This window comes from Podarcis pityusensis (assembly GCF_964106645.2).
Source record: "Podarcis pityusensis genome assembly, chromosome: 18".
In the NCBI taxonomy this organism is placed as follows: domain Eukaryota; kingdom Metazoa; phylum Chordata; class Lepidosauria; order Squamata; family Lacertidae; genus Podarcis; species Podarcis pityusensis.
This window is the reverse complement of record NC_138043.1, coordinates 6,405,940-6,429,905: the sequence shown is the minus strand read 5'-3', so window position 1 is coordinate 6,429,905 and position 23,966 is coordinate 6,405,940. Positions and strand designations below refer to the sequence as shown.

At 49.3% G+C, this 23,966-nt stretch overlaps 1 protein-coding gene across 1 annotated transcript in view; it reads left to right on the top strand.

The window, feature by feature from the left end:
* SH3GL1 (SH3 domain containing GRB2 like 1, endophilin A2) overlaps positions 1–23,966 on the top strand; it is a 54,911-nt gene that overhangs the window by 21,085 nt on the left and 9,860 nt on the right. The window contains 5 exon segments of the mRNA XM_080988566.1: positions 9,581–9,649; positions 10,948–11,020; positions 16,841–16,984; positions 18,452–18,585; positions 22,974–23,208. Coding sequence (XP_080844692.1) covers positions 9,581–9,649; positions 10,948–11,020; positions 16,841–16,984; positions 18,452–18,585; positions 22,974–23,208 — 655 coding nt within the window.

Here is a 23,966-nt window from a genome sequence, read left to right as displayed (position 1 = left end):
CGAACCAGAGCAGCACACGGAAACGCCGTTTACCTTCCCGCCGGAGCGGTACCTATTTATCTACTTGCACTTTGACGTGCTTTCGAACTGCTAGGTGGGCAGGAGCAGGGACCGAGCAACAGGAGCTCACCCTGTCGCGGGGATTCGAACCGGCGACCTTCTGATCGGCAAGCCCTAGGCTCTGTGGTTTAACCCACAGCGCCACCCGCGTCCCTTCCTTTACCTTTACCTTTTACCTTATATCATGCCACTTAGTTGCATGGCATAATTTGTTTGCTAAATAAGTATGCTAAATCAGATCTCCATTTATTTGGGGGTCTTGTACCTTGGGTGCAATGGGACCCTTCAACAGTGGAATGGTTTTACTCAGGAGGTTGTGGACTCTCCTTCCTTGGAGGTTTTTAAGCAGAGGTTGGACGGCTATCGGTTTATATGAGATTCCTGCATTGCAGGGGGGGTGGACTAGATGACTCTGGGGTTCCTTTCAAACTCTTATGATACCGTGATTTTATGGGACAGGGCAGATGAGGTGCTGTGAAGCTTGAAAACCCCACGACTTACTTAGCAAGATTTGTACCGTAGATAAAACCCACAAGCAGCTTACCTAGAATATAAAAAAACGCTAAAATCGACGTCAAGAAACAAGTTTATAAAAAGCAAAATGACTACGGTCGACATTTCAAAGTGTGCATTCTGAACTAAAAGTGGATTCAAGCGCAGATCGACTTCGCATGTCTAGGTAGGCTTGCACAGACAGAAACGTTTTGGGCGTCTGCCAAAGCCCAACACCTAGCGTCAGTGAGCAGGGAGCCCCAGATTGTAGGAGCTGCCACGTGGAAAGATCTCGGCTCCTTATGTAATGCCAGTTCGGCAGATCAAACCGGCCGTGTGGGGTAAAGGCTTTAAGCTGGGTAAACACTTGCTAAGAATTGTTCCTCCGTCACGAGGGCCAGAAACCAGCGAGTTATTTAGAAAAAAAAGAACAAATCGGCGTGCATGGTGCTAGCAGTACGCACAGCACAGAGAGCTTAAGTTCGGAGCAACGTAAAGTGGAAATGATTTCCCCTGATTCTCCTGGCAAAGTTTGCTTGCAGCCAGGCGCAGTTCGTTCAGGGCAACCTCTTAAAAGCCCTGAAATAATAAATCTGCAGCAGGTGTTGTTGTTGTTGTTGTTGTTTAGTCGTTTAGTCGTGTCCGCCTCTTTGTGACCCCCTGGACCAGAGCACGCCAGGCCCTCCTGTCTTCCACTGCCTCCCGCAGTTTGGTCAAACTCATGTTGGTAGCTTCGAGAACACTATCCAACCACCTCATCCTCTGTCGTCCCCTTCTCCTTGTGCCCTCCATCTTTCCCAACATCAGGGTCTTTTCCAGGGAGTCTTCTCTTCTCATGAGGTGGCCTTAGTCTTGGAGCCTCAGCTTCAGGATCTGTCCTTCCCGTGAGCACTCAGAGCTGATTTCCTTCAGAATGGAGAGGTCTGATCTTCTTGCAGTCCATGGAACTCTCAAGAGTCTCCTCCAGCACCAGAATTCAAAAGCATCCATTCTTCGGCAATCAGCCTTCTTGATGGTCCAGCTCTCACTTCCATACATCACTACTGGGAAAACCATAGCTTTTACTATACGGGCCTTTGTTGGCTGCCGAGTAATCTCAGCTGCTCCCTGAGAAGCAGGCAGCTTGATCAAAAAATCAAATGCCCTGCAAAAAGCTCATCGGTCGCTTCCACGTGGCCTGCAAGAGGAAACTCTTTGAAAATATTTTTGCTTGTTCTCAGCCTTGGCGGAGCTCCTCTTTCAGCACTTTGGTTTATTTTTTCGGGGGGTGGAAAGTACATCCTCCTTTTCACATGCGGTTTCCTCCGCTGCATCCCATCGAACTGCAAGCCCATCACTTTCTGAGGTTGGCGGCTGTTGACAGGAAGCGGACAGGTCCAGCAGCCCAGGCTGAGTTGGCTGCAGCCAAGATGCCCAGGTTGCAAAAGGAATAAAGCAAAACTTGTTTCCCTGGGTCTGGAGCAGCGCTTTGGAGAACGGAGGGGGAGGTCTCTTCTTTGGGCATCTGCTGGTAGCCCTAGAGACAAACCCTGCCTCTGAAACCCTGCATTTGGGGGCAGGGTCTGACCCATAGCTGGTCAACCTTCCCTTTTTTTGTGGGAAATTCCCTTATTCCAGCGCCGTTTCCTGCTGCTATCCCGGATTGTTAGATATCCCGTAGACTGTCCCCGGGAGAGGTGAGGCTGCTGATCCCTTACAGTGGTACCTCAGGTTAAGTACTTAATTCATTCCGGAGGTCCGTTTTTAACCTGAAACTGTTCTTAACCTGAAGCACCACTTTAGCTAATGGGGCCTCCCGCTGCTGCCACGCCGCCGGAGCACGATTTCTGTTCTCATCCTGAAGCAAAGTTCTTAACCTGGAGCACTATTTCTGGGTTAGCGGAGTCTGTAACCTGAAGCGTATGTAACCTGAAGCGTATGTAACCTGAAGCGTATGTAACCCGAGGTACCACTGTATTTTCGAGGCTGCTGATCCCTTATTTTCAAATCTGAAAGTTGACAGCTATGGTCTGGCCCCTAGGCCTTAGTTTGCCTACCCATGCTCAGTCTAAAGCAGGGGTCAGCAAACTTTTTCATGCAAAACTTTCGCACGTAAAAAATGCATTGCTCATCGAAGGGAGCGGGTGGGGTTATCCAATTCCATTTAACTCAGGCATAGGCAAACTCGGCCCTCCAGATGTTTTGGGGCTACAACTCCCATCATCCCTGACCACTGGGCCTCTTAGCTAGGGATCATGGGAGTTGTAGTCCCCAAAACATCTGGAGGGCCGAGTTTGCCTATGCCTGATTTAACTGCTGCAGCAGGCGGAATGCTAAAATTTGGCATGTGAGGCGTTCCAGGACTCCTGGCTTCCCCCAAAGGAGTTTGGAAACGGCGTTTTTATGCTTGAGAGTTGAGACGTGCAGTACAATTGAGACTGCAGCCAAGTTCTCGGGAGGAGACTGAGCTAAGCCGTCCAACAGCCTGGAATGCGGGGGTGGGCGGGGGCGAATTCCCCCCCTTGACACACTTGGACTGTACTCTGGTTGCAGGAGGCAGGAAAGAAGGGGGCTAACCAGGCCGGCCAAGGAGGAGTGGAAGCCGTGCCTGTGGAATGCAGTCTGGGTTCTGCCAATGCGTAGCCCGATTGAAAAGCAAAAGCAAAAAAAGCAAAAGCAGCCATGCTGGTACGTAATAAACTGTGGTCTAATAACGTAATAAGCTGCTGAGCCTCTTGGGCTTCCTGATCAGAAGGTCAGCGGTTCGAATCCCCGCGATGGGGTGAGCTCGTGTTCCTCCGTCCCAGCTCCTGCCAAGCTAGCAGTTCGAAAGCACGCCAGCGCAAGTAGATAAATAGGTACCCCTGCAGCGGGAAGGTAAACGGTGTTTCCGTGCGCTCTGGTTTCCGTCATGGTGTCCTGTTGCGCCAGAAGCGGTTTAGGCCTGCTGGCCACACAACCCGGAAAGCTGTCTGCGGACAAATGCTGGCCTTAAAGCGAGATGAGCGCCGCAACCCCATGGTCACCTTTGACTGGACTTAACCGTCCAGGGGTCCTTTACCTTTTTACTTTTATCTAAACATCCACAACAGGGCAGCACCTTTCTTTAGAGCCCAGCCAAGTTGTCAAAACTTTCTGAAGGCAGCCCTGTTCTGGGAAGCTTTTAATGTTGTTTCATTATACTTTTTACGTTCTGTTGGAAGCCGCCTAGAGTGGCTGGGGCGACACTGTCAAAGGGGCAGGGTACAAGTAACAAATGGTTGCTGTTCTTGTTGTTTTGCCTCAGGTGGAGAAACAGGCTGGGCTGCCAGTGCTCTTGTTATAGGTACCTTTTGCCCATGTTGCTTCACTTGTAAATAGAGATGTGAAAACTTGGAAATCCCCCAGAAAAAAATACCCCCCCTTCATTTTTCCTCCCTCTTCCCCGAGCCCTCGCACCTGTATTTTCAGTGTGCCATGCACATAGATAAAAAGGTAAAGGGGCCCCTGACCATTAGGTCCAGTCGTGGCCGACTCTGGGGTTGCGGCGCTCATCTCATTTTATTGGCCGAGGGAGCCGGCGTACAGCTTCCGGGTCATGTGGCCAGCAGGACTAAGCCGCTTCTGGCGAACCAGAGCAGTGCATGGAAACGCCGTTTACCTTCCCGCCCGAGCGGTACCTATTTATCTACTTGCACTTTGACGTGCTTTTGAACTGCTAGGTGGGCAGGAGCGGAGACCGAGCAATGGGAGCTCACCCTATCACGGGGATTCGAACCGCCAACCTTCTGATCGGCAAGTCCTAGGCTCTGTGGTTTAACCCACAGTGCCACCCGCGTCCCTTATGCACATAGATGGCACTGAGTAAATAAATGATCACAATGAGCCGTGGTAAGGGTTTTTTCTTTCTTTACATTCTCAAAGCTGCGGGTGTCTCTTTTGCACATCTCTGGAGAGCAGGCTTGGAGCTAGAAGGACCTGAGTGTTCACAGAAATCTCTGAGCAGGCCTGCTCCCCCTTGCAGCACTGAAAGCAATATGGTTCCTTGTTCAGCAGCGTCAATTGCTGATGTGCGGCAAAGATTTCAATCTCTGGCCTATTAAGGCTTCTTAGGAGCACAGAAAGCTGCCTTGACACTAAACCAGTCTATAGGTCCATCTAGGTAAAGGTAAAAAGATAAAGGACCCCTGGATGGTTAAGTCCAATCAAAGGCGACTATGGGGTTGCGGCGCTCATCTCGCTTTCAGGCCAAGGGAGCCGGCGTTTGTCCACAGACAGCTTTCCAGGTCATGTGGCCAGCAGGACTAAATCGCTTCTGGCACAATGGGACACCGTGACGGAAACCAGAGTGCACGAAAACGCCGTTTACCTTCCCGCCACAGTGGTACCTATTTATCTACTTACACTGGTGTGCTTTCGAACTGCTAGGTTGGCAGGAGCTGGGACAGAGCAACAGGAGCTCACCTCTTGTGCGGATTCGAACCGCCGACCTTCTGAACAGCCCAAGAGGCTCAGTGGTTTAGACCACAGTGTCTAGCTCGGTCCTATCTGTAGTGGGTCTCCAGACTTCCAGGGATCGCGCTACACCCTGAGCTCCAGGCTCCGGAAAAATGGCTAGAGCACTTTGCACTGGGCGTAACTAGTTCAAAGTGAAAGTGCCAAAGAGAGAAAGTTGCACACAAACGTGCAGATCAGCCTAATATTTATCTGCAGTCCGCAGCGCACTGTGTGCCCAAGTGAGTCATTTGTTGAAACTTCATGATAGCAGGATGTTTGTCTGTGTGGTGGGTTTTTTAGGTAAGGCATGTGTGCCACAGTTAGAAACTCAGATATATCGGCTAATCACCAAATGCCACCTTGAACCTGGGTCAGAGTCACGCACAACAGAATGTCTGGGGGCCATCTTTTCCCCTTTCATTATTATTTTAGTTATAATTATAATTAATTACTTTTCTATAGCACTATATGTTTTAAAGATAGGGACACGGGTAGTGCTTTGGGTTAAACCACAGAGCCTAGGTCGGACTTGCCGATCAGAAAGTTGGCGGTTCGAATCCCCACAATGGGGTGAGCTTCCGTTGCTCGGTCCTTGCTCCTGCCAACCTAGCAGTTCGAAAGCACATCAAAGTGCAAGTAGATAAATAGGTACCACTCTGGTGGGAAGGTAAACGGCATTTCCGTGCGCTGCTCTGGTTTGCCAGAAGCGGCTTAGACATGCTGGCCACATGACCCGGAAGCTGTATGCCGGCTCCCTCAGCCAATAAAGCGAGATGAGCACCGCAACCCCAGAGTCGGTCACGACTGGATCTAATGGTCAGGGTTCCCTTTACCCTTTACCTTTATGTTTTAAAGAAAGAGTCTCAAGGCGGTTTACAACACCTTAAAACATCCAATAAAACAATCCAGAATAAAACAACTTCAAGCTTGAAGGAATATATTTCAGATCTTTCTCTAAGTGGTGTTTGGCTTTCCGCATATTTATATACCTACTTAATTTATAGAGCTGCCCCATAACATCTGGACTCTAGGAAGCCAGGGTGGTGTCATGGTTAGCAGCGGTTCTCAACCTGTGGGTCCCCAGATGTTGTTGGACTACAACTCCCATCATCCCTGAGCTCTGGCCTTGCTAGCTAGGGGTGATGGGAGTTGTAGTCCAACAACATCTGGGGACCCACAGGTTGAGAAAGGCTGGGTTAGAGTGTCAGACCAGGACCTGGGAGATCAGGGTTCGAATCCCCGATCCGTCATGAAGTTCTTCGCCTACCTCACAGGGTCATTGTAGGGATTAACTGAGATGGGGGCTAAACCATGTGCTCCCTGGAGAAAAAGGTGGGAGATAAATTATTGCTCTTCTGCCACCTGCTTAAGGAAGCTGGAAGGGCCAGCCAGATGGAGATGTCTGTCGCCAACCTGGCTTCCAGAGATCTCCATGTGGCCGCAGTTGGGCACGCGCCTGGCGCCTGGGGAATTTCTGCTGCTGGTATGTACAGCTCTTGTGCCACAGATTTGTGCATGGGTGGATGTTGCCCTCCCTCCTCTTTACAGGATCCCTTCTCAGGAAGGGCCTTGCCACTCAGTACAGTGGTACCTCTGGATGCGAACGTGATCCGTTCCGGAGCCCCGTTCGCATCCTGAAACGAACGCAACCTGCGTCTGCGTGGGTTGCGATTCGCCGTGTCTGCGCATGCGCGTGACGGCGTTTTGAGCGTCTGCACATCCGCGAGCGACAAAACCCGGAAGTAACGCATTCCATTACTTCCGGGTCGCCGTGGAGCGTAACCTGAAAACTCTCAACCTGAAGCATATTTAACCCGAGGTATGACTGTATCTAGTGATGTATGGAAGTGAGAGCTGGACCATAAAGAAGGCTGGTCGCCAGAGAATGGATGCTTTTGAATTCTGGTGCTGGAGGAGACTCTTGAGAGTCCCATGGACTGCAAGAAGATCAAACCTCCATTCTGAAGGAAATCAGCCCTGAGAGCTCACTGGAAGGACAGATCCTGAAGCTGAGACTCCAAGACTTTGGCCACCTCATGAGAAGAGAAGACTCTCTGGAAAAGACCCTGATGTTGGGAAAGATGAAGGGCGTAAGGAGAAGGGGACAACAGAGAACGAGATGGTGGGACAGTGTTCTCGAAGCTACCAACATGAGTTTGACCAAACTGCGGGAGGCAGTGGAAGACAGGAGTGCCTGGCGTGCTCTGGTCCAGGGGGTCAGGAAGAGGCGGACACAACTAAACAACAACAACAATGACTGTACAGTGGTACCTCGGGTTACATACGCTTCAGGTTACATACGCTTCAGGTTACAGACTCCGCTAACCGAGAAATAGTACCTCGGGTTAAGAACTTTGCTTCAGGATAAGAACAGAAATCGTGCTCCAGTGGCTGCAGCAGGAGGCCCCATTAGCTAAAGTGGTGCTTCAGGTTAAGAACAGTTTCAGGTTAAGAACTGACCTCTGGAACGAATTAAATACTTAACCCGAGGTACCACTGTATCAGGGCTGAATGCTTCATCTTAGAAATTGCAGAGTTGGAAAGGGACCGCGAGGCTCATCTACTCCAGCCCCCGGCAACGGAGGAATCTTCTGCTCAGTTTGGGGCTTGAACGCATGGCCCTGAGATGAAGAGTCTCGTGCTCCGCAGACTGAGACCCTGCAAGCAGCCTCCCGCCTCCCCTCCAAGGGCATTGCTTTTCCCATAGAAGCGGGTGACCCTCCAGAGATGACCTTGCCGGTGGTGGTGGAAGGCAGGCAGGAAGGAAGGAGGCGAATTGTCATCCTGGTGGGGACCACATCCGAAGGAGCATCTGCCCTCCCATTGACCTTATTTTGCACTGGAACAAACAGATGTCATCTTGCAGAGAAGAGTTTCAACCGTAGAGAAGGACCTCTACAGTGGTACCGTCCCATCCATGGAATCACTTCCCCGCGGAGGCTCGCGTTTTCGGCACTTTGCCCAGACCTTTCTTTAACTGAGCTTTAAAACTCCGGCGGCCTTTATCCTCTTGTTTTTATAGGCTCAGCTAGAGCAATGTTTGTTCTGTGTTCGTCGCAATGATGGACGTGCTGTTGCAGGAGCGCGGCAGAGAGGAAGGTACAGAGACGGAAACGAGGAAAAGGGAAGACCAAGCTACAACATTTTCCTTTTTTGAAATCGTTTTTATTTGATTTTGCCAAATACATATCCATATCCATGTATGGAGATTTCTCTGAATCTTGAGACTCCCCCCCCCCATCCCCTCTGTGGGTCCTATTGTTAACATTTAAAACTGCATATTATTCCGTAGCCTATATTCCATATCAATCCATATTTTCCATAACGTTTGTTGCATTGCAAGTGAGATTAAAACCCTGCTAATGTTTTTATCTGCTTGCAGTGGTCCCCTAGGTAGATGCTAATCCCCCCCCCCCCATTCTTTTTTGTCCTAACCAAGCTACAACATTCTTCCGATCAGATCCCCACCCTTTTTCGAAGGGAGGAAGGGAGATAAAGAGAAAAGGAAGGAAGGAAGGAAGGAAGGAAGGAAGGAAGGAAGGAAGGAAGGAAACTCTAGGTTAGGTTGGCATGCGTTCTACGTGGGGCTACCTTTGAAGGTGACCAGAAACGGCAATTAATCCAGAATGCAGCAGCCAGACTGGTGACTGGGAGCAGCCGCCGGGACCACATAACACCGGTCCTGAGAGATCTGCATTGGCTCCCAGGACGTTTCCAAGCACAATTCAAAGTGTTGGTGCTGACCTTTAAAGCCCTAAACGGCCTCGGTCCAGTATACCTGAAGGAGCGTCTCCACCCCCATCGTTCAGCCCGGACACTGAGATCCAGCGCCGAGGGCCTTCTGGCGGTTCCCTCATTGCAAGAAGCAAAGCTATAGGGAACCAGGAAGAGGGCCTTCTCGGTAGTGGCGCCCACCCTGTGGAACACAGGGCTGATTTCCTTCAGAATGGAGAGGTTTGGTCTTCTTGCAGTCCATGGGACTCTCAAGAGTCTCCTCCAGCACCAGAATTCAAAAGCATCCATTCTTCGGCGATCAGCCTTCTTTATGGTCCAGCTTTCACTTCCATACATCGCTACTGGGAAAATCATAGCTTTTACTATACAGACCTTTGTTGGCAAGGTGATGTCTCTACTTTTCAAGATGCTGTCTAGGTTTGTCATTGCTTTTCTCCCAAGAAGCAGGCGTCTTTTAATTTCGTGGCTGCTGTCACCATCTTCAGTGTTCTAGGTTCTAAGTTTGTTTTAGGTATAAGCTTTTGCGTGCATGCACACTTCTTCAGTTACCATGCACACAAAAGCTTATACCCAGAACAAACTTAGTTGGTCTCTAAGGTGCTACCAGACAATTTTTAAATTTATTTCGACTGCGTCAGACCAACACAGCTACCTACCTGTTTTTAGTTGTTGTTATGGAGGAAAAAAATCCTCAATAAAAGAGCAAGATAATTGAAAGGTACTCAATCTGTTTCTCCTACAAAACAAGTAAGGAAAAAAAGTTGACAATTCTGAAATAGTGTGTTAACTGAGCAGCTGCCTTTTGAAACGTGCTTTGTGTTTGTTGTTTTCCTTAAAGATGGTCAGCGAGAAGGTTGGAGGAGCAGAGGGCACCAAGCTAGATGAAGACTTCAAGGAAATGGAAAAGGTGAGTAGAGGAAAAGCAACGTTGCACATGGGTGCAATGCGGGGATGGCACATTCATGTCTATGCTCTGGTAACCTCGAGGTTAGATTACTTCAATGCGTTATACGTAGGGCTGCCTCTGAAGATGGTTCGGAAACTTCACCTGGTACAGAATTGAGCGGCCAGGTTGCAAGACGGTCTGAGCATCTTACACCGATCCTGGTCTCCCGGTCCAACTGCACTGGCTACCAATGAGTTTCCAGGCCCACTTCAAAGTGCTGGTCCTGACCTATAAAGCCTTAAACGGCTCAGGACCACAATACCTCAAGGACCGCCTCTTTCCATATGAACCTACCCACACCCTGAGATCATCTTCCGAGGCCCTCCTTCATGTGCCTCCTCCTCGAGAGGTGCGGAGGGTGGCAACACGAGAACGGGGCCTTCTCTGCAGTGGCTCCCCATCCGTGGAATGCTCTCCCCAGGGAAGTTCACCTGGCGCCTTCATTATACACCTTTAGGTACCAGGCAAAAACATTCCTTTTTAATCAGGCCTTTGGTTGACCTGATGGACATATACCCTTTTAAAATGTGGCTCTTTTGGGGGGGTTGTTATTGGGTTATTGATATTATTTTTATTTTATATACTGTGATCTTTTTATGTGAACTGCCCTGAGACCTCCCGGTATAGGGCGGTATATAAATTCAATCACCACCACCACCACCACCATAACATATGCGGGTGGCACTGTGGACTAAACCACTGAGCCTCTTGGGCTTGCCGATCGGAAGGTCGGCGGTTCGAATCCCCGCGACGGGGTGAGCTCCTCTTGCTCTGTCCCAGTTCCTGCCAACCTAGCAGTTCGAAAGCACACCAGTGCAAGTAGATAAATAGGTACCGCTCCAGCGGGAAGGTAAACAGTGTTTCCATGCGCTCTGGTTTCCGTCATGGTGTCCCGTTGCACCAGAAGCGGTTTAGTCCTGCTGGCCGCATGACCCGGAAAGCTGCCTGTGGACAAACGCCGGCTCCCTCGGCCTGAAAGCGAGATGAGTGCCGCAACCCCATCGTCAGCTTTGACTGGACTTAACCGTCCACGGGGCCTTTACCTTTACTAGATATATAGGTATATATATCTCATCTGATCTGACAATACTCTTTATTAAAAGTTTCCAGGGGTCCTTTTACCATTACCTTTTTTAATAACAATGTTCTGGATTTGCATTTCCACTGAAAGTGGTTAATCTTCTCCAGCCATTGGCGTTAACTGTGGCCTGCTGTTCTGCTGCTTTTATATTGTCAATGCATTGTTTCCATTTCTACAGAAAGTGGATCTCACCAGCAAGGCTGTTACAGAAGTCTTGGCTAGGACTACGGAATACCTCCAACCCAATCCTGGTAAGTGGCAGCTGAGCCCCCCCCCCCCCCATATTTTGTGAATTTTGTCTAGAATTGCTTCTTTAAAAAAAAAAAAAAGCATTTGCTTTCTGAAACGAATTCTACTTCCTTCCTTGAGACCTTCTTGGACTCCAGCTCCCAGCAGTCAGCGCAGCCAGCGGTAGGGAATGATGGGAGTTGGAGTCCGACAACACCAGGCATAGGCAAACTCGGCCCTCCAGATGTTTTGGGACTACAGCTCCCATCATCCCTAGCTAGCAGGACCAGTGGTCAGGGATGATGGGAGTTGTAGTCCCAAAAACATCTGGAGGGCCGAGTTTGCCTGTGCCTGGACAACATCCACAGCCCCCATTCCCCAGCACCCCAGAGTTTTTAAAAAAAGACAGCACATAAAACAGCTCGGTGGCTTGTTGCTAGACAAGAGGCGGTGCTCTTCCAGCAGAAAGCTGTGATTTTGATGTGGAACATCTGCATGGGAATTTTGGCACTTCGCTCGGGTGGAAAAAAACAGCACAACCCATTTCTGCAGCCAGAAAGGGACGGGTGGTTTTGTTTCACTTAACGTTGCTCGATGCAACGTGAAATCATCTGGCGTAATGGAGTCGCCTGCATCTTATTCTGTAGCTGGTGCTATGCGCGCGCGCGCACACACACACACACTATTTTTTCACTGATACCACGGTCTCTGACTCTTGTTTTGTTTTTGCTTAGACCTCTGTGTGTGATTTTTCTTACTTGATCTGTATTTCGTGGTCACGGGGGGAAACAGTTTTCTGCTGAGTTTTTGTGGCGACTTCTTTGACTGCTTTTTGGTGATCGGATCCTGGTTTAATCAGCCAGGATGTGCTTGAGCTATGTGCGCTCGCACCCTGCCCCTATTTCATTTATTCCTGTTGGTGGCTCTTGCATTGCCTCGCATTCCAAAGGAAGTCTCTTAAGCGGCTTGCGACATCCTAAAAATATCGGAAATAAAAAGCTAGATACAAAAACTGCAGTGGGAGGGGAAATCCACATTTTAGAGTAGCGGAAGGAACACTTTTAAGACAGTACTTTTGTACTGTTTTATTGTTGTTAGCCGCCCTGAGCCCGGCTTCGGCTGGGGAGGGCGAGATATAAATATTATTATTATTATTATTATTATTATTATTATTATTATTATTATCCAACTGAGCAGGCTCTTGAGAAGGTGTGCTATTTAAACTTTCCCCCTCTCCCACCTTTTCAGAGTCAGAAGTCCCGAGGGGTAGCCCGGTGCCAGATAACTTCATGGCCCAGAAATATTGCACAGTACCTCTCTTCTGCCTGCAGGGAGGACTCAAATCTAAGAAAATGGGGGGAGATAGCACAGAGTTGTTGAGTTTTTTTTTTGCTGTGATTTACCCAGGGTTGTTGAGGGACGCGGGTGGCGCTGTGGGTTAAACCAATAAAGCGAGATGAGCGCCGCAACCCCAGAGTCGTCCGCGACTGGACCTAATGGTCAGGGGTCCCTTTACCTTTACCCAGGGTTGTGGAGCTTTTTTTAGGGGAGTTTGTCAAAAAATAGCTCACCTGCAGAAGCTGCCAATCGCCCACCCAACTGCCAGTGCCAGGGCGTCAGCCAATCAACACCACCCATTGACACAGCAACCAATAACACGCACCGTAGCAGCTGACAGCCTCGGCAACAGCCAATCAAACATCCACCCTATGCGCTACCCATGTATAAGATGACCCGCACTTTTTAGCATGATTTTTAAAGGGGGGGGAAAGTACGGTAACCTAAAGTGAAGAGTCTCATTCACTGCCTTGCTACCCCCTCCTGCGTCTCACTGGTAAATGGCTCCCATAAGCTGGGGGGAGTGAAAAGGTTTCTCCAGACCTGCCTGAAAACATACACAGTATTCCCCTGTACACCTACATTTTTAGTAGGCAATAATGGGTGAGCTCATGTTGTCTTTCGGAGGAGATATTAACCACTTTTCCCACAGAGAAACAAGTGGCTTATAGAAGGGCAGTTTGTCGATCTGCACCAGAGTTTCCCAGGCTTTGCTCTCCAGCTGTTTTTGGACTACAACTCCCATCATCCCTAGCTAGCAAGTCCACCGGTCAGGGAGGATGGGAACTGTAGTCCGAAAATAGCCAGAAACCTCAAGTTTGGGAAGCCCTGATCTACACCGACTATCAGTGGCTTAGCAGGGTTTCAGACAGGAGTTTTCCCCCCCAGCCCTACTGAGAGATGCTGAAACATCATGGGCTAGTTGGACGCAGAGGAATAGTAGGGAAAACCAGCTGGGGAGCCCCCAAGGCAAGAAGGCTCAGAGCCAGGGGATGGGTGGTGGGACAACGGTGAGTGGTCAGAGGGAGAAGACTGGGAGGAGAAGCTGAAGGGGTAACAGGGTTTAGTGAGTGGGAGGAGACTGTGGCAGAGCGAGGTCCAGGCAGGAGAGGAGGGAGGCCAAGAGGCAAAGATGAGTCCAGCTGGGTAAGAGTCTCAGGTGTCTCCTCCCCTTCCTGCAGCGACAAGCTCCCTTTCCCAGAACCAGAAGAGGGCTGAAATGGGTGGAGCAGTGGCAGGCTGCACGCAGGCGCAGTCTCTGATTGCTTGGGGGAAAGCCCTGGAGAGGAGGGTGTTAAGTTGTGGGTGAACATATCAGACGACACAGCGATTCTTTTAACAGCTCTTGTTTATTCAGAGGCCAGAACAGAACTGAACTGAAGGGCTCAGTCAGCCTGCTTATATAGAGCTCCAGTACAACGTTACTGTAGCAACTTCCTAAAACTATCCAATCACTGAACGTCACTTTCGATCCTTCATTTGCATAACTATCTACAGTATCCCCCTGCTGGCCCAGGGTGAGAACTTCAATACATAACAGAGGGGATTTAGACTAAGGTTACCAGACATCCCCAGGAACAGTCCCTGGATTTACAAATCAGTCCCCATACAAAATCCATTGAAGTTGAAAAGTGTCCCCGGATTCATTGAAAAACATCTGGTAACCTTAACTTAGACGGCTGTGGGGAGGTGGGGACTTTCAGCCTCGGCAACTGATTCACGGGGTAATAATAATAATAATAATAATAATAATAATAATAATAATAAATTTATATCCCGCCCTCCCCAGCCAAAGCCGGGCTCAGAGCGGCTAACAACAGTAAAATAATACAGCATTCTAAAATCAATTCATTATAAAATCAGTTCAAATCAAACTGATGGCAACCATTGGGCTAGAGTTCTGTGAGGATAACCAAAGGAGGGGGTCAGGCTGTGCCTTGGCCAAAGGCCTGGTGGAACAGCTCCGTCTTGCAGGCCCTGCGGAAAGATGTCAAGTCCCGCAGGGCATTAGTCTCTTGTGGCCTTCTTCTCCTGAAGATGTCCCGCGAGGCACTGGAGGTTTAGGATCAGAGTTTTCCTTTTCCTAGATATGCCCTAAATGTCTTACTGCATTCAGTGAAGTTTGCTAGAGTTCACCTTTTACTGGAGGATTATGATTAGCATCGTGTCTGATCACCATCAGTTTTTAAAATTTTAAAACAAACTTTAAGCTGAGCTGACAGCCAGCAGACTTCTGTTCTCAAATTTTATGGGGCTTAAAAATATTATTCATTCTCTACCTTCTTGGCCCCTAAACAGTTTCCGGGATGAGCTGCTGTGCGCATTAGACCTGACACCCAGCCAAACCTGAGGATATCATTCTTTTGCTAATAAAGAGTTAACTCCCAACTTTGAACTGCTCTTTGACATGGGGTTGAGGGCTTCAACCTGTGTCTTTCTGCACCACGCAGGGCAGATATTCTGCCACTGAGCTGTGGCTCTTTCCCCCAAAATAAAGCCTTTGTGGTTCCGATAGAGCACATGATTTTGGGAGCACAGGAAGTTGCTCGAGAACTGAGTCGAGGCCACTGGCCTGTCCAGCCCAATATCGCCTGTGCTGACCGTGGCATTCCAGGGTTTCAGGAAGAGAAGGGGTCTTCCCACCCCCCGTTTACTGACCTGTCCCTTTGAGCTGAAGGTGGCTTTCGACGCGCACTGTGTTTTTTGCTGCTGAGCCAGCCGGCAAGGCGGTCCGTGCGGCCTGCTCCCGATTCTTGGCATTTGGGTTGCATTCCAGCAGGCTTCCCGTAACCACTTCTGCAAAGAGGACCCGAGGGATTAATTTGGATCTTTGCCAGAAGATCAGGGAGTCCGTAGCTTTTGCGCACACACACCCCTCTCACTTCTGGCAAGTTCCGGGCTGGACTATTTTCTGCCTGCGATCCTGGAAAAACGACCATTACCTGATATTTTGGGGTCGTTCTAAGACAATAGTTTTTTTTTTCTTGGCCGCCGAGGCTGCTTCTCCTGTTTCCCTCCCCTGCTTAATTATTGGCAATCGCCTTGACTCGTTGGCAAGACGGTCTGATGGAAACTCTCGTGTGGCTGCCATCCATTGCTGTCAACCGTCCCTTATTTGGGGAGGAAACTCCCTTATCCCAGCGCCGTGTCCCGGTGCTGCCCCTTATTGATGATGTCCCTTAAATTTCCCAGGTTTCAAAGGAAGCAGCTCCTCTCCCTCCCTCCCTGCCGGCCAGGGAGGAGGGAGGCTCCAACTGTGTCAGCCCCCGGGAGCTCCTCCCCACCGGGACTGGCGGGAGCCTCGGGCCCTTCCGCCACCATCCTCCTCGCAGCCACCGAACTGAGTGTCTCTGCCTGGGGCCTCCCCTCTGCCCGTTGCCGCCGCTCCCACTAGGCCGTACTGCGGCTGCGCCACCAAAGGACCTGGATGAGATGGGCAGCCTGGCACGGCCCATGAATTGCTGAGGAGCCTTGAGAGGAGAGCGAGGGCAACCATAGAGAAAGCAGTTCAGAGAGAGGAGGAGGAGGCGGAGGCACGGGCAGGTGTTGCAAGGGCTACAAGGGAAGGACCACAAGCGCTTCTCCCATAGATTTGTAGTGGTAGACTAGCATAGATGGTCTGATCTGCGGGTTTACTTTGGGCGCTATTCACCCCCCCCTTCCTCCCGCCCCACCTGATGGAACTGAGAGCTGCAGATGGAGCACGAGAGAAAAGATACAGAACTGCAGCATCATCTTCGTAGCTTGGACTTCGTTTTGTGTGAAAAGTGGTTGCTGCTTGTAGTTATTTACCGTATTTTTTGCTCTATAGGATGCACTTTTCCCCCTCCAAAAATTAAGGGGAAATGTGTGTGCGTCCTGTGGAGCGCATGCAGGCTCCTTGGCTTCAGCGATAGCAATGCAAAGCGCAGAGGGAGCACTCCCTCAGCGCTCCGGAGGCTTTGCGTTGCTTTTGCTGAAGCCTGGAGAGCGAGAGGGGTCGGTGCACACCGCCTGAAGCCTTTGGAGCACAGCGGGAACTCGCGCTGCGCTCCGAAGGCTTCGGGTTCCTTTAGCTGAAGCCGGGAGAGCAAGACTCTCCCGGCTTCAGCAGAGAGGAAGAGCTGCGCAGCGCCCCTTCAGCCAAGCGGGAGGAGAAATGGAAGGGGTTCCGTTTCTCCTGCCGCTTCGCTGAAGGGGCGCTGAGCAGAGAGCGGGAGATTTTTTTTTCTTGTTCTCCCCCTCTAAAACAAGGTGCATCCTATGGTCGGGTGTATCCTATAGAGCGAAAAATACGGTGATTTCAGTATTTCATCGGCTGGTGTCTTGAGCAGCAACCTCTGGAAACGAAGGGCTAAAAACCGGCGCTGCTCCCCGAAATTATCTGGTCCCTTTTCACTTCATATTTCAGCTGGTTGACTAAAATCCTTTATTATGGCTGCTGATCCCTTATTTTCGAGGCTGCTGGTCCCTTATTTTCAAATCTGTAAGTTGACAGCTATGCTGCCGTCTCTTTTCTACACCAGCGTCCCGGGCCAAGCTGACCATGCTGAACACCGTGTCCAAAATCCGAGGGCAAGTGAAGAACCCAGGCTACCCGCAGTCGGAAGGCCTTCTAGGAGAGACCATGATCCGTTACGGCAAGGAGCTGGGCGAAGACTCCAATTTCGGTGAGGGCGCCCTACCCATATTACTATTAACATTAGGTTGCTTGGTTGGCATCCGTCTGTGTCTCAGGTGACAATGGAAGAGGGTACTTTAACCATTGGAGAGTTACAGCGCCTCCTGTGGCCATAGAGACCACTACAGGAGAGACATGTTTTGTTGCAGCTGGGGCAGAGAGAGGCGTCCCCTACCTGGGATCTTCCCCATGCAGAACAGACACTGTGTCGCTGAACGGTGGCCTGTCCGGTCTCACCCTTGTGGATTTTGCATAGCCTTGTCAAGGCTGCTTTGCTTTCTTGCTTTCCTTTTATTTCTTTTATCTTTAAAAGATATTTTGTTGGGTTTTTTTAGAATAGTTTTTATTTGATTTTACAAATTCCTTTGCACTCCTGATCACAAAAAAAAAAAATTAAAATTGCACAAGATTCTTTCGAATCTCAAAACGTCCCTCCTCCCCTCTGTGGGTTCTTTAAGTAACTTTTATAACTGTGTATTATTTACAGGGATGCAAATGAATGAATGGGACACGGGTGGCGCTGTGGGTTAAACCACAGAGCCTAGGACTTGCTGATCAGAAGGTCGGCGGTTCGAATCCCCGCGACGGGGTGAGCTCCCATTGCTCAGTCCCTGCTCCTGCCAACCTAGCAGTTCGAAAGCACTTCAAAGTGCAAGTAGATAAATAGGTACCGCTCCGGCGGGAAGGTAAACGGCGTTTCCGTGCGCTGCTCTGGTTCGCCAGAAGCGGCTTAGTCCTGCTGGCCACATGACCCGGAAGCTGTACGCCGGCTCCCTTGGCCAATAAAGCGAGATGAGCGCCGCAACCCCAGAGTTGGCCACGACTGGCCCTAATAGTCAGGGGTCCCTTTACCTTTACCTTATTGTATCCAAAGTCTATGTATCATTGCAAGAGTTATTTAAAACCTGCCAAAGAGTGGTCTTTCAGATACGATATAAATTTGTCCCGTTCTCTTGATCCTCCTGATTTCTGATTTTAATCTTGTCATCTCTGTGTAATCCAATAGTTTCATCTGCCAGTCCACCCTAGTGGGTATCTTGTTGTCTTTCCAACTCTGGGCAAGCAGCATCCTTCCAGCCATCGTAGCGTACATAAACAATATTTTCCGTTCCTTCGGTATACTTTCCTTTTAACCAGCTATCTTGTCTCTCCCAGTGCCAGTGTGGTGTAGTGGTTAAGAGTGGTTGTCTCGTAATCTGGTGAACCGGGTTCGCTTCCCCGCTCCTCCACCTGCAGCTGCTGGGTGACCTTGGGCTAGTCTCACTTCTCTGAAGTCTCTCAGCCTCACTCACCTCACAGAGTGTTTGTGGTGGGGGAGGAAGGGAAAGGAGAATGTTAGCCGCTTTGAGACTCCTTAGGGTAGTGTTAAAGCCGGATATCAAATCCAAACTCTTCTTCTTCTTCCCTTCATCCCCGCTTTCCCGGCGCTGCTGTTTCCCTTTTGCCCCACACGAAGGTGACGCACTTCTCGACGCTGGCGAGTCCATGAAGCGCTTGGCCGAGGTTAAGGACTCTCTGGACATCGAGGTCAAGCAGAACTTCATCGACCCCCTTCAGAACTTGTGCGACAAGGACTTGAAAGAGATCCAGGTAACCGCGGTTGCACTTGATAGGATAAGAATGTAGGCAGCTGCCTTGTCGTCGGGGTCCATGCTGAGGAGCAGGAGGACAGTATAGATTTGGAGCAGTGGTTTGCAGAGGGGCATAGTGTAGAAGACAGAAGTTGGGAAGAACTGGGAGGTGAACAGCTAGGAGGAGAAGAACTGGGAGAAAGAGAGTTTTTTTTTAAAAAAAATACCATATCTTTTGCTCTATAAGACTCACTTTTTCACCTCCTAAAAAGTAAGGGGAAATGTGTGTGCGTCTTATGGAGCCAACGCAGGCTGCGCAGCTATCCCAGAAGCCAGAACAGCAAGAGGGATCGCTGCTTTCACTGCGCAGCGATCCCTCTTGCTGTTCTGGCTTCTGGGATTCAGAATATTTTCTTTCTTGTTTTTCTCCTCCAAAAACTAGGTGCGTCTTATGGTCTGGTGCATCTTATAGAGCGAAAAATACGGTGTTTAATCATTTTTTCGATACAAACAACAACCGCAAAAGACACTACAACAAAAACCATAATACGGTGGTACCTTGGGTTAAGTACTTAATTCGTTCCGGAGGTCTGTTCTTAACCTGAAACTGTTCTTAACCTGAAGCACCACTTTAGCTAATGGGGCCTCCTGCTGCCACCGCGCCGCCGGAGCCCAATTTCTGTTCTTATCCTGAAGCAAAGTTCTTAACCTGAAGCACTATTTCTGGGTTAGCGGAGTCTGTAACCTGAAGCATATGTAACCTGAAGCGTATGTAACCCGAGGTACCACTGTAACAATAACACAATTTGACAATGCAGATTTAAATACACTGATATACCTACGACTGCACCCTTTTAACATTATTTCCCCACCTCTCTCTCCTCCCCCCACTATCCGCCTCATCGCTTAAATATTCATTCCAGATTTCTACCTATTTATCCATTCTTAATTTGCGTCGACGTGCAATTCGTTCATATGTAGCTAATCCGTCTATATTATCAATCCATGTGCGCAATGGAATCTCTTCCAATTCATCAAAACAAGTTTTTTTGCTTTAATATAGCACGGTACATCCATTATTTTATTTGACCCCTTGAAATCTTAACTGGGAGAGAGAGAGTTAACAGACTCACTTTCTCTGGAAAGCGTCCATCTGCTCAGCCCAAGGAGAGCAGATAAGTTGGCTACACAGAAAGCACAGTGGTCGTGATATTAGGTTGCAAGAGGCGGGAGTGACAAGGGGGGCAGTGGGTGGAACCCTTAATTGGGAGCACCTCATCCCTAGGAATGGATGCTTTGTTCTTTCGCTGTAATCATTAAAACGTCGAACTGGTAAGAGACTCCTTTCGCTTTGTTCTGCTTGTTGTTGTTGTTGTTGTTGTTGTTTAGTCGTTTAGTTGTTTAGTCGTGTCCGACTCTTCGTGACCCCCTGGACCAGAGCACGCCAGGCACTCCTGTCTTCCACTGCCTCCTGCAGTTTGGTCAGACTCATGCTGGTAGCTTCGAGAACACTGTCCCACCATCTCGTCCTCCGTCGTCCCCTTCTCCTTGTGCCCTCCATCTTTCCCAACATCAGGGTCTTTTCCAGGGAGTCTTCTCTTCTCATGAGGTGGCCAAAGTCTTGGAGCCTCAGCTTCAGGATCTGTCCTTCCAGTGAGCACTCAGGGCTGATTTCCTTAAGAATGGATCGGTTTGATCTTGCAGTCCATGGGACTCTCAAGAGTCTCCTCCAGCACCATAATTCAAAAGCATCCATTCTTCGGCGATCAGCCTTCTTTATGGTCCAGCTCTCACTTCCATACATTGGAAAAACCATACTGGGAAAACCATAGCTTTTCCTATACGGACCTTTGTTGGCAAGGTGATGTCTCTGTTTTTTTTGTTTTTGTTCTGCTTATCTACTGCCAAAGGGCAGCGAGGAAGCAGAGTCCCTGAAGCCTGACACTTGTGCTGGTCTGCCCTGCTCAGTATTGTCTACACAGACAGCCAGCAGCTCTCCAGAGTTTAAAACGGGTTTCCCACTCCCAGACGATGTCGGGAATTTGAACCCGGGACCTTCTGTATGCAGAGCAGAGGCTGTGCTTTTGGCTTTGGGGGAATCTCTCAAAGGGCTTTTTATGCAGCTGTGCCATTTCATCTGTTTGTTTTGCGTAACGATTGCCTATATTTTTCATTGTGGTACAGGCATACCTGGGACGCGGGTGGCGCTGTGGGTTAAACCACAGAGCCTAGGACTTGCCGATCAGAAGGTCGGCGGTTCGAATCCCTGCGACGGGGTGAGCTCCCATTGCTCGGTCCCTGCTCCTGCCAACCTAGCAGTTCGAAAGCACATCAAAGTGCAAGTCGATAAATAGGTACCACTCCGGCGGGAAGGTAAACGGCCTTTCCGTGCGCTGCTCTGGTTCTCCAGAAGCGGCTTAGTCCTGCTGGCCACGTGTCCCGGAAGCTGTACGCCGGCTCCCTCAGCCAGTAAAGCGAGATGAGCGCCGCAACCCCAGAGTCAGCCACGACTGGACCTAATGGTCAGGGGTCCCTTTACCTTTACAGGCGTACCTCGGTTTTCGAACAGCTTAGTTCTTGAACGTTTTGGCTCCTGAACGCTGCAAACCTGGAAGTGACTTTTTAAACTGACTGTTCAGTATCTGAATAGTGACTTTTTAAACTGACTAATTGGTATCTGAAGAAGTGTGCATGCACGCGAAAGCTTATATCCAGAACAAACTTAGTTGGTCTCTAAGGTACTACTGGACAATTTTTTTATTTATTTCGACTGCATCAGACCAACACGGCTCCCTACCTGTATTCAGTCACTAGTTAGGATTCTTTCTGTTGCTTTCAATAGTGTTTAATGTTCTGTAGTTGCACCCTGATACTTCTGATCGCCGCATTGCACGGGGTTGGACTAGAAGACCTTTGAAGGTCCCTTCTAGCTCTATGAGTCTATGATTCTGTGATGGGGCAGTGCAGAAATGCTTTTGTAAATAAGGAAATGCTGGATGCTCTTCGCTTCCCCCATCCCCTGCCCTGTTTATCCTCACAAGCCGACCCCATGAGCTTGGATAGATTGAGAGGCAATGAATCATTTCATACTCAAACGGGGATTTTGGACCTTGGGTCTCAAGTCCTAGGGTGGAACTCAACCTCGCGCTGATACGATTGTTCTGTCAGCGAACTAGTTATCATAATAATTTATCGCTTGCACCCCACCCATCTGACTGGGTTGCTCCAGCCGCTCCAACTGAATATAAAAGAGCACACGATAACGCCAGCCATCAAAGCTGCCTTTCGATGTCTTCTAAAAGTCAGATAGTTGTTTATTTCCTTGACATCTGATGGGAGGGTGTTCCACAGGGCGGGTGCCACCACCAAGAAGGCCCTCTGCCTGGTTCCTTGTAACCTCACTTCTCGCAGGGAGGGAACCGCCAGAAGGCCCTCGGCGCTGGACCTCAGTGTCCGGGCGGAACGATGGGGGTGGAGACACTCCTTCAGGTCTACAGGACCCAGGCCATTTAGGGCTTTAAAGCTCAGCACCAGCAGTTTAAATGGTGCTCAGAAACATCCTGGGAGCCAGAGGAGATCTTTGAGGACCAGTGTTCCTACTTGCTTGACGGAACAATCTCTCCTCTCCTCCCCCTTGCTGGGAGTTCTCCCAACCCTCCGGGATTTGGGAGAGGCATGGGGGACGCAGGTGCAATGGAGGGGGAGACCCCTGTTGTGGTGTTGGGAGTTTTGCACTGGCTTCTGCTAGCACACTGAATCTGGCCCCTAGTCCCTTGACCACTTCGCTTGGCGCCGGAAGTGCCTTTTGGATGAGTCTTTATTCGTGGTTTGCACACGTCCTGCAAGGTTGCTAACGTGCTTCTGGATCAGGGCGAGGTTCAAGACCCCAAAACTTGCTGTTACAGTCACACCTCGTGTTGCGTTTGCTTCAGGTTGAGCGTTTTCAGGTTGCGTCCCGCGGCGACCCGGAAGTACAGCGGTACCTCAGGTTACATACGCTTCAGGTTACAGACTCCGCTAACCCAGAAATAGTGCTTCAGGTTAAGAACTTTGCTTCAGGATGAGAACAGAAATCGTGCTCCGGCGGCGCAGCAGCAGCAGGAGGCCCCATTAGCTAAAGTGGTGCTTCAGGTTAAGAACAGTTTCAGGTTAAGTAAGGACCTCCGGAACGAATTAAGTACTTAACCCGAGGTACCACTGTACCGGAAAGAGTTACTTCTGGGTTTCACCGCTCATGCAGACGCTCAAAATGACATCATGCGCAGAGTGGCAAATCGCGACCCATGCAGACGCGGGTTGCGTTCTGCTCATGTTGCGAATGGGTCCCATTCGCAACCAGAGGTACCACTGCATTTGTGCTTCTGCGGGGAGGAATTCACTCCCCCCCTCGACTTCTCCTCTCTGCAGCACCATCTGAAGAAGCTGGAAGGCCGGCGCTTAGACTTTGACTACAAAAAGAAGCGGCAGGGGAAGATCCCGGACGAGGAGCTGCGGCAAGCGCTGGAGAAGTTCGAGGAGTCGAAGGAAGTGGCAGAGACGAGCATGCACAACCTTCTGGAGACGGACGTGAGTATGGTTTGGACCCAGGATCCCTCCGGACCTCCGGAACCCGCGCCCCTCTTCTCTGCAAGTTACGTTGCATACTGACCCAATCGTGGACGCCTCTGCCAAAAGCCAGGCTCTCTTTTTTAAAACAACAACAACAACAATAATAATTTATTTATATCCCGCGCTCCCCAGCCAAAGCCGGGCTCAGAGTGGCTAACAACAGCAAAATAATACAACATTCTACAATCATTTCATTATAATTATAATTATAATTATAGTTGTTTCATAACATGGCTTTGACCTTAGGATTCTGACCCGGCATTGGATACTGGAGTAAAGATTTTTGTAAGGCTAGGAAATATTTGTAGTTTATTGGGATAACTTGTAATGAATTTGAATTCCACTTCAGTTGTAATAGTCGCTGATATGGAAGACTAGCTATAGTACATGGGAGCTATATTGAAGGATGGGAAATTGAGGAATTTCTATGTAGCAAACCTAAAATTTCTACATTTGATGCTGTTTCATTAACACTTATTAATACTGTACTGTAATGACAAATTACTAATAACAAGGTGAGCTGTCTCTTTGCATACCTTTCTAAAACTAATAAAAATATTCTTAACCACTGAAGACTATAAACTATTCCATATATTGTCCTCTGGTACAATCTCTGCAGTGGAAAATATTTATTAAATGGAATAAACAGAGTAATTCATTATAAAACAAAACGTTGAACATTTGAAATACTTTGTTGTCACTTGTACAACTTGTATACAGAGAGATTACACCAGCACCCCCCACTCAGCTCTCTTAGTCTTAATTCCCCTCGTTTACTGACGCACACTCACC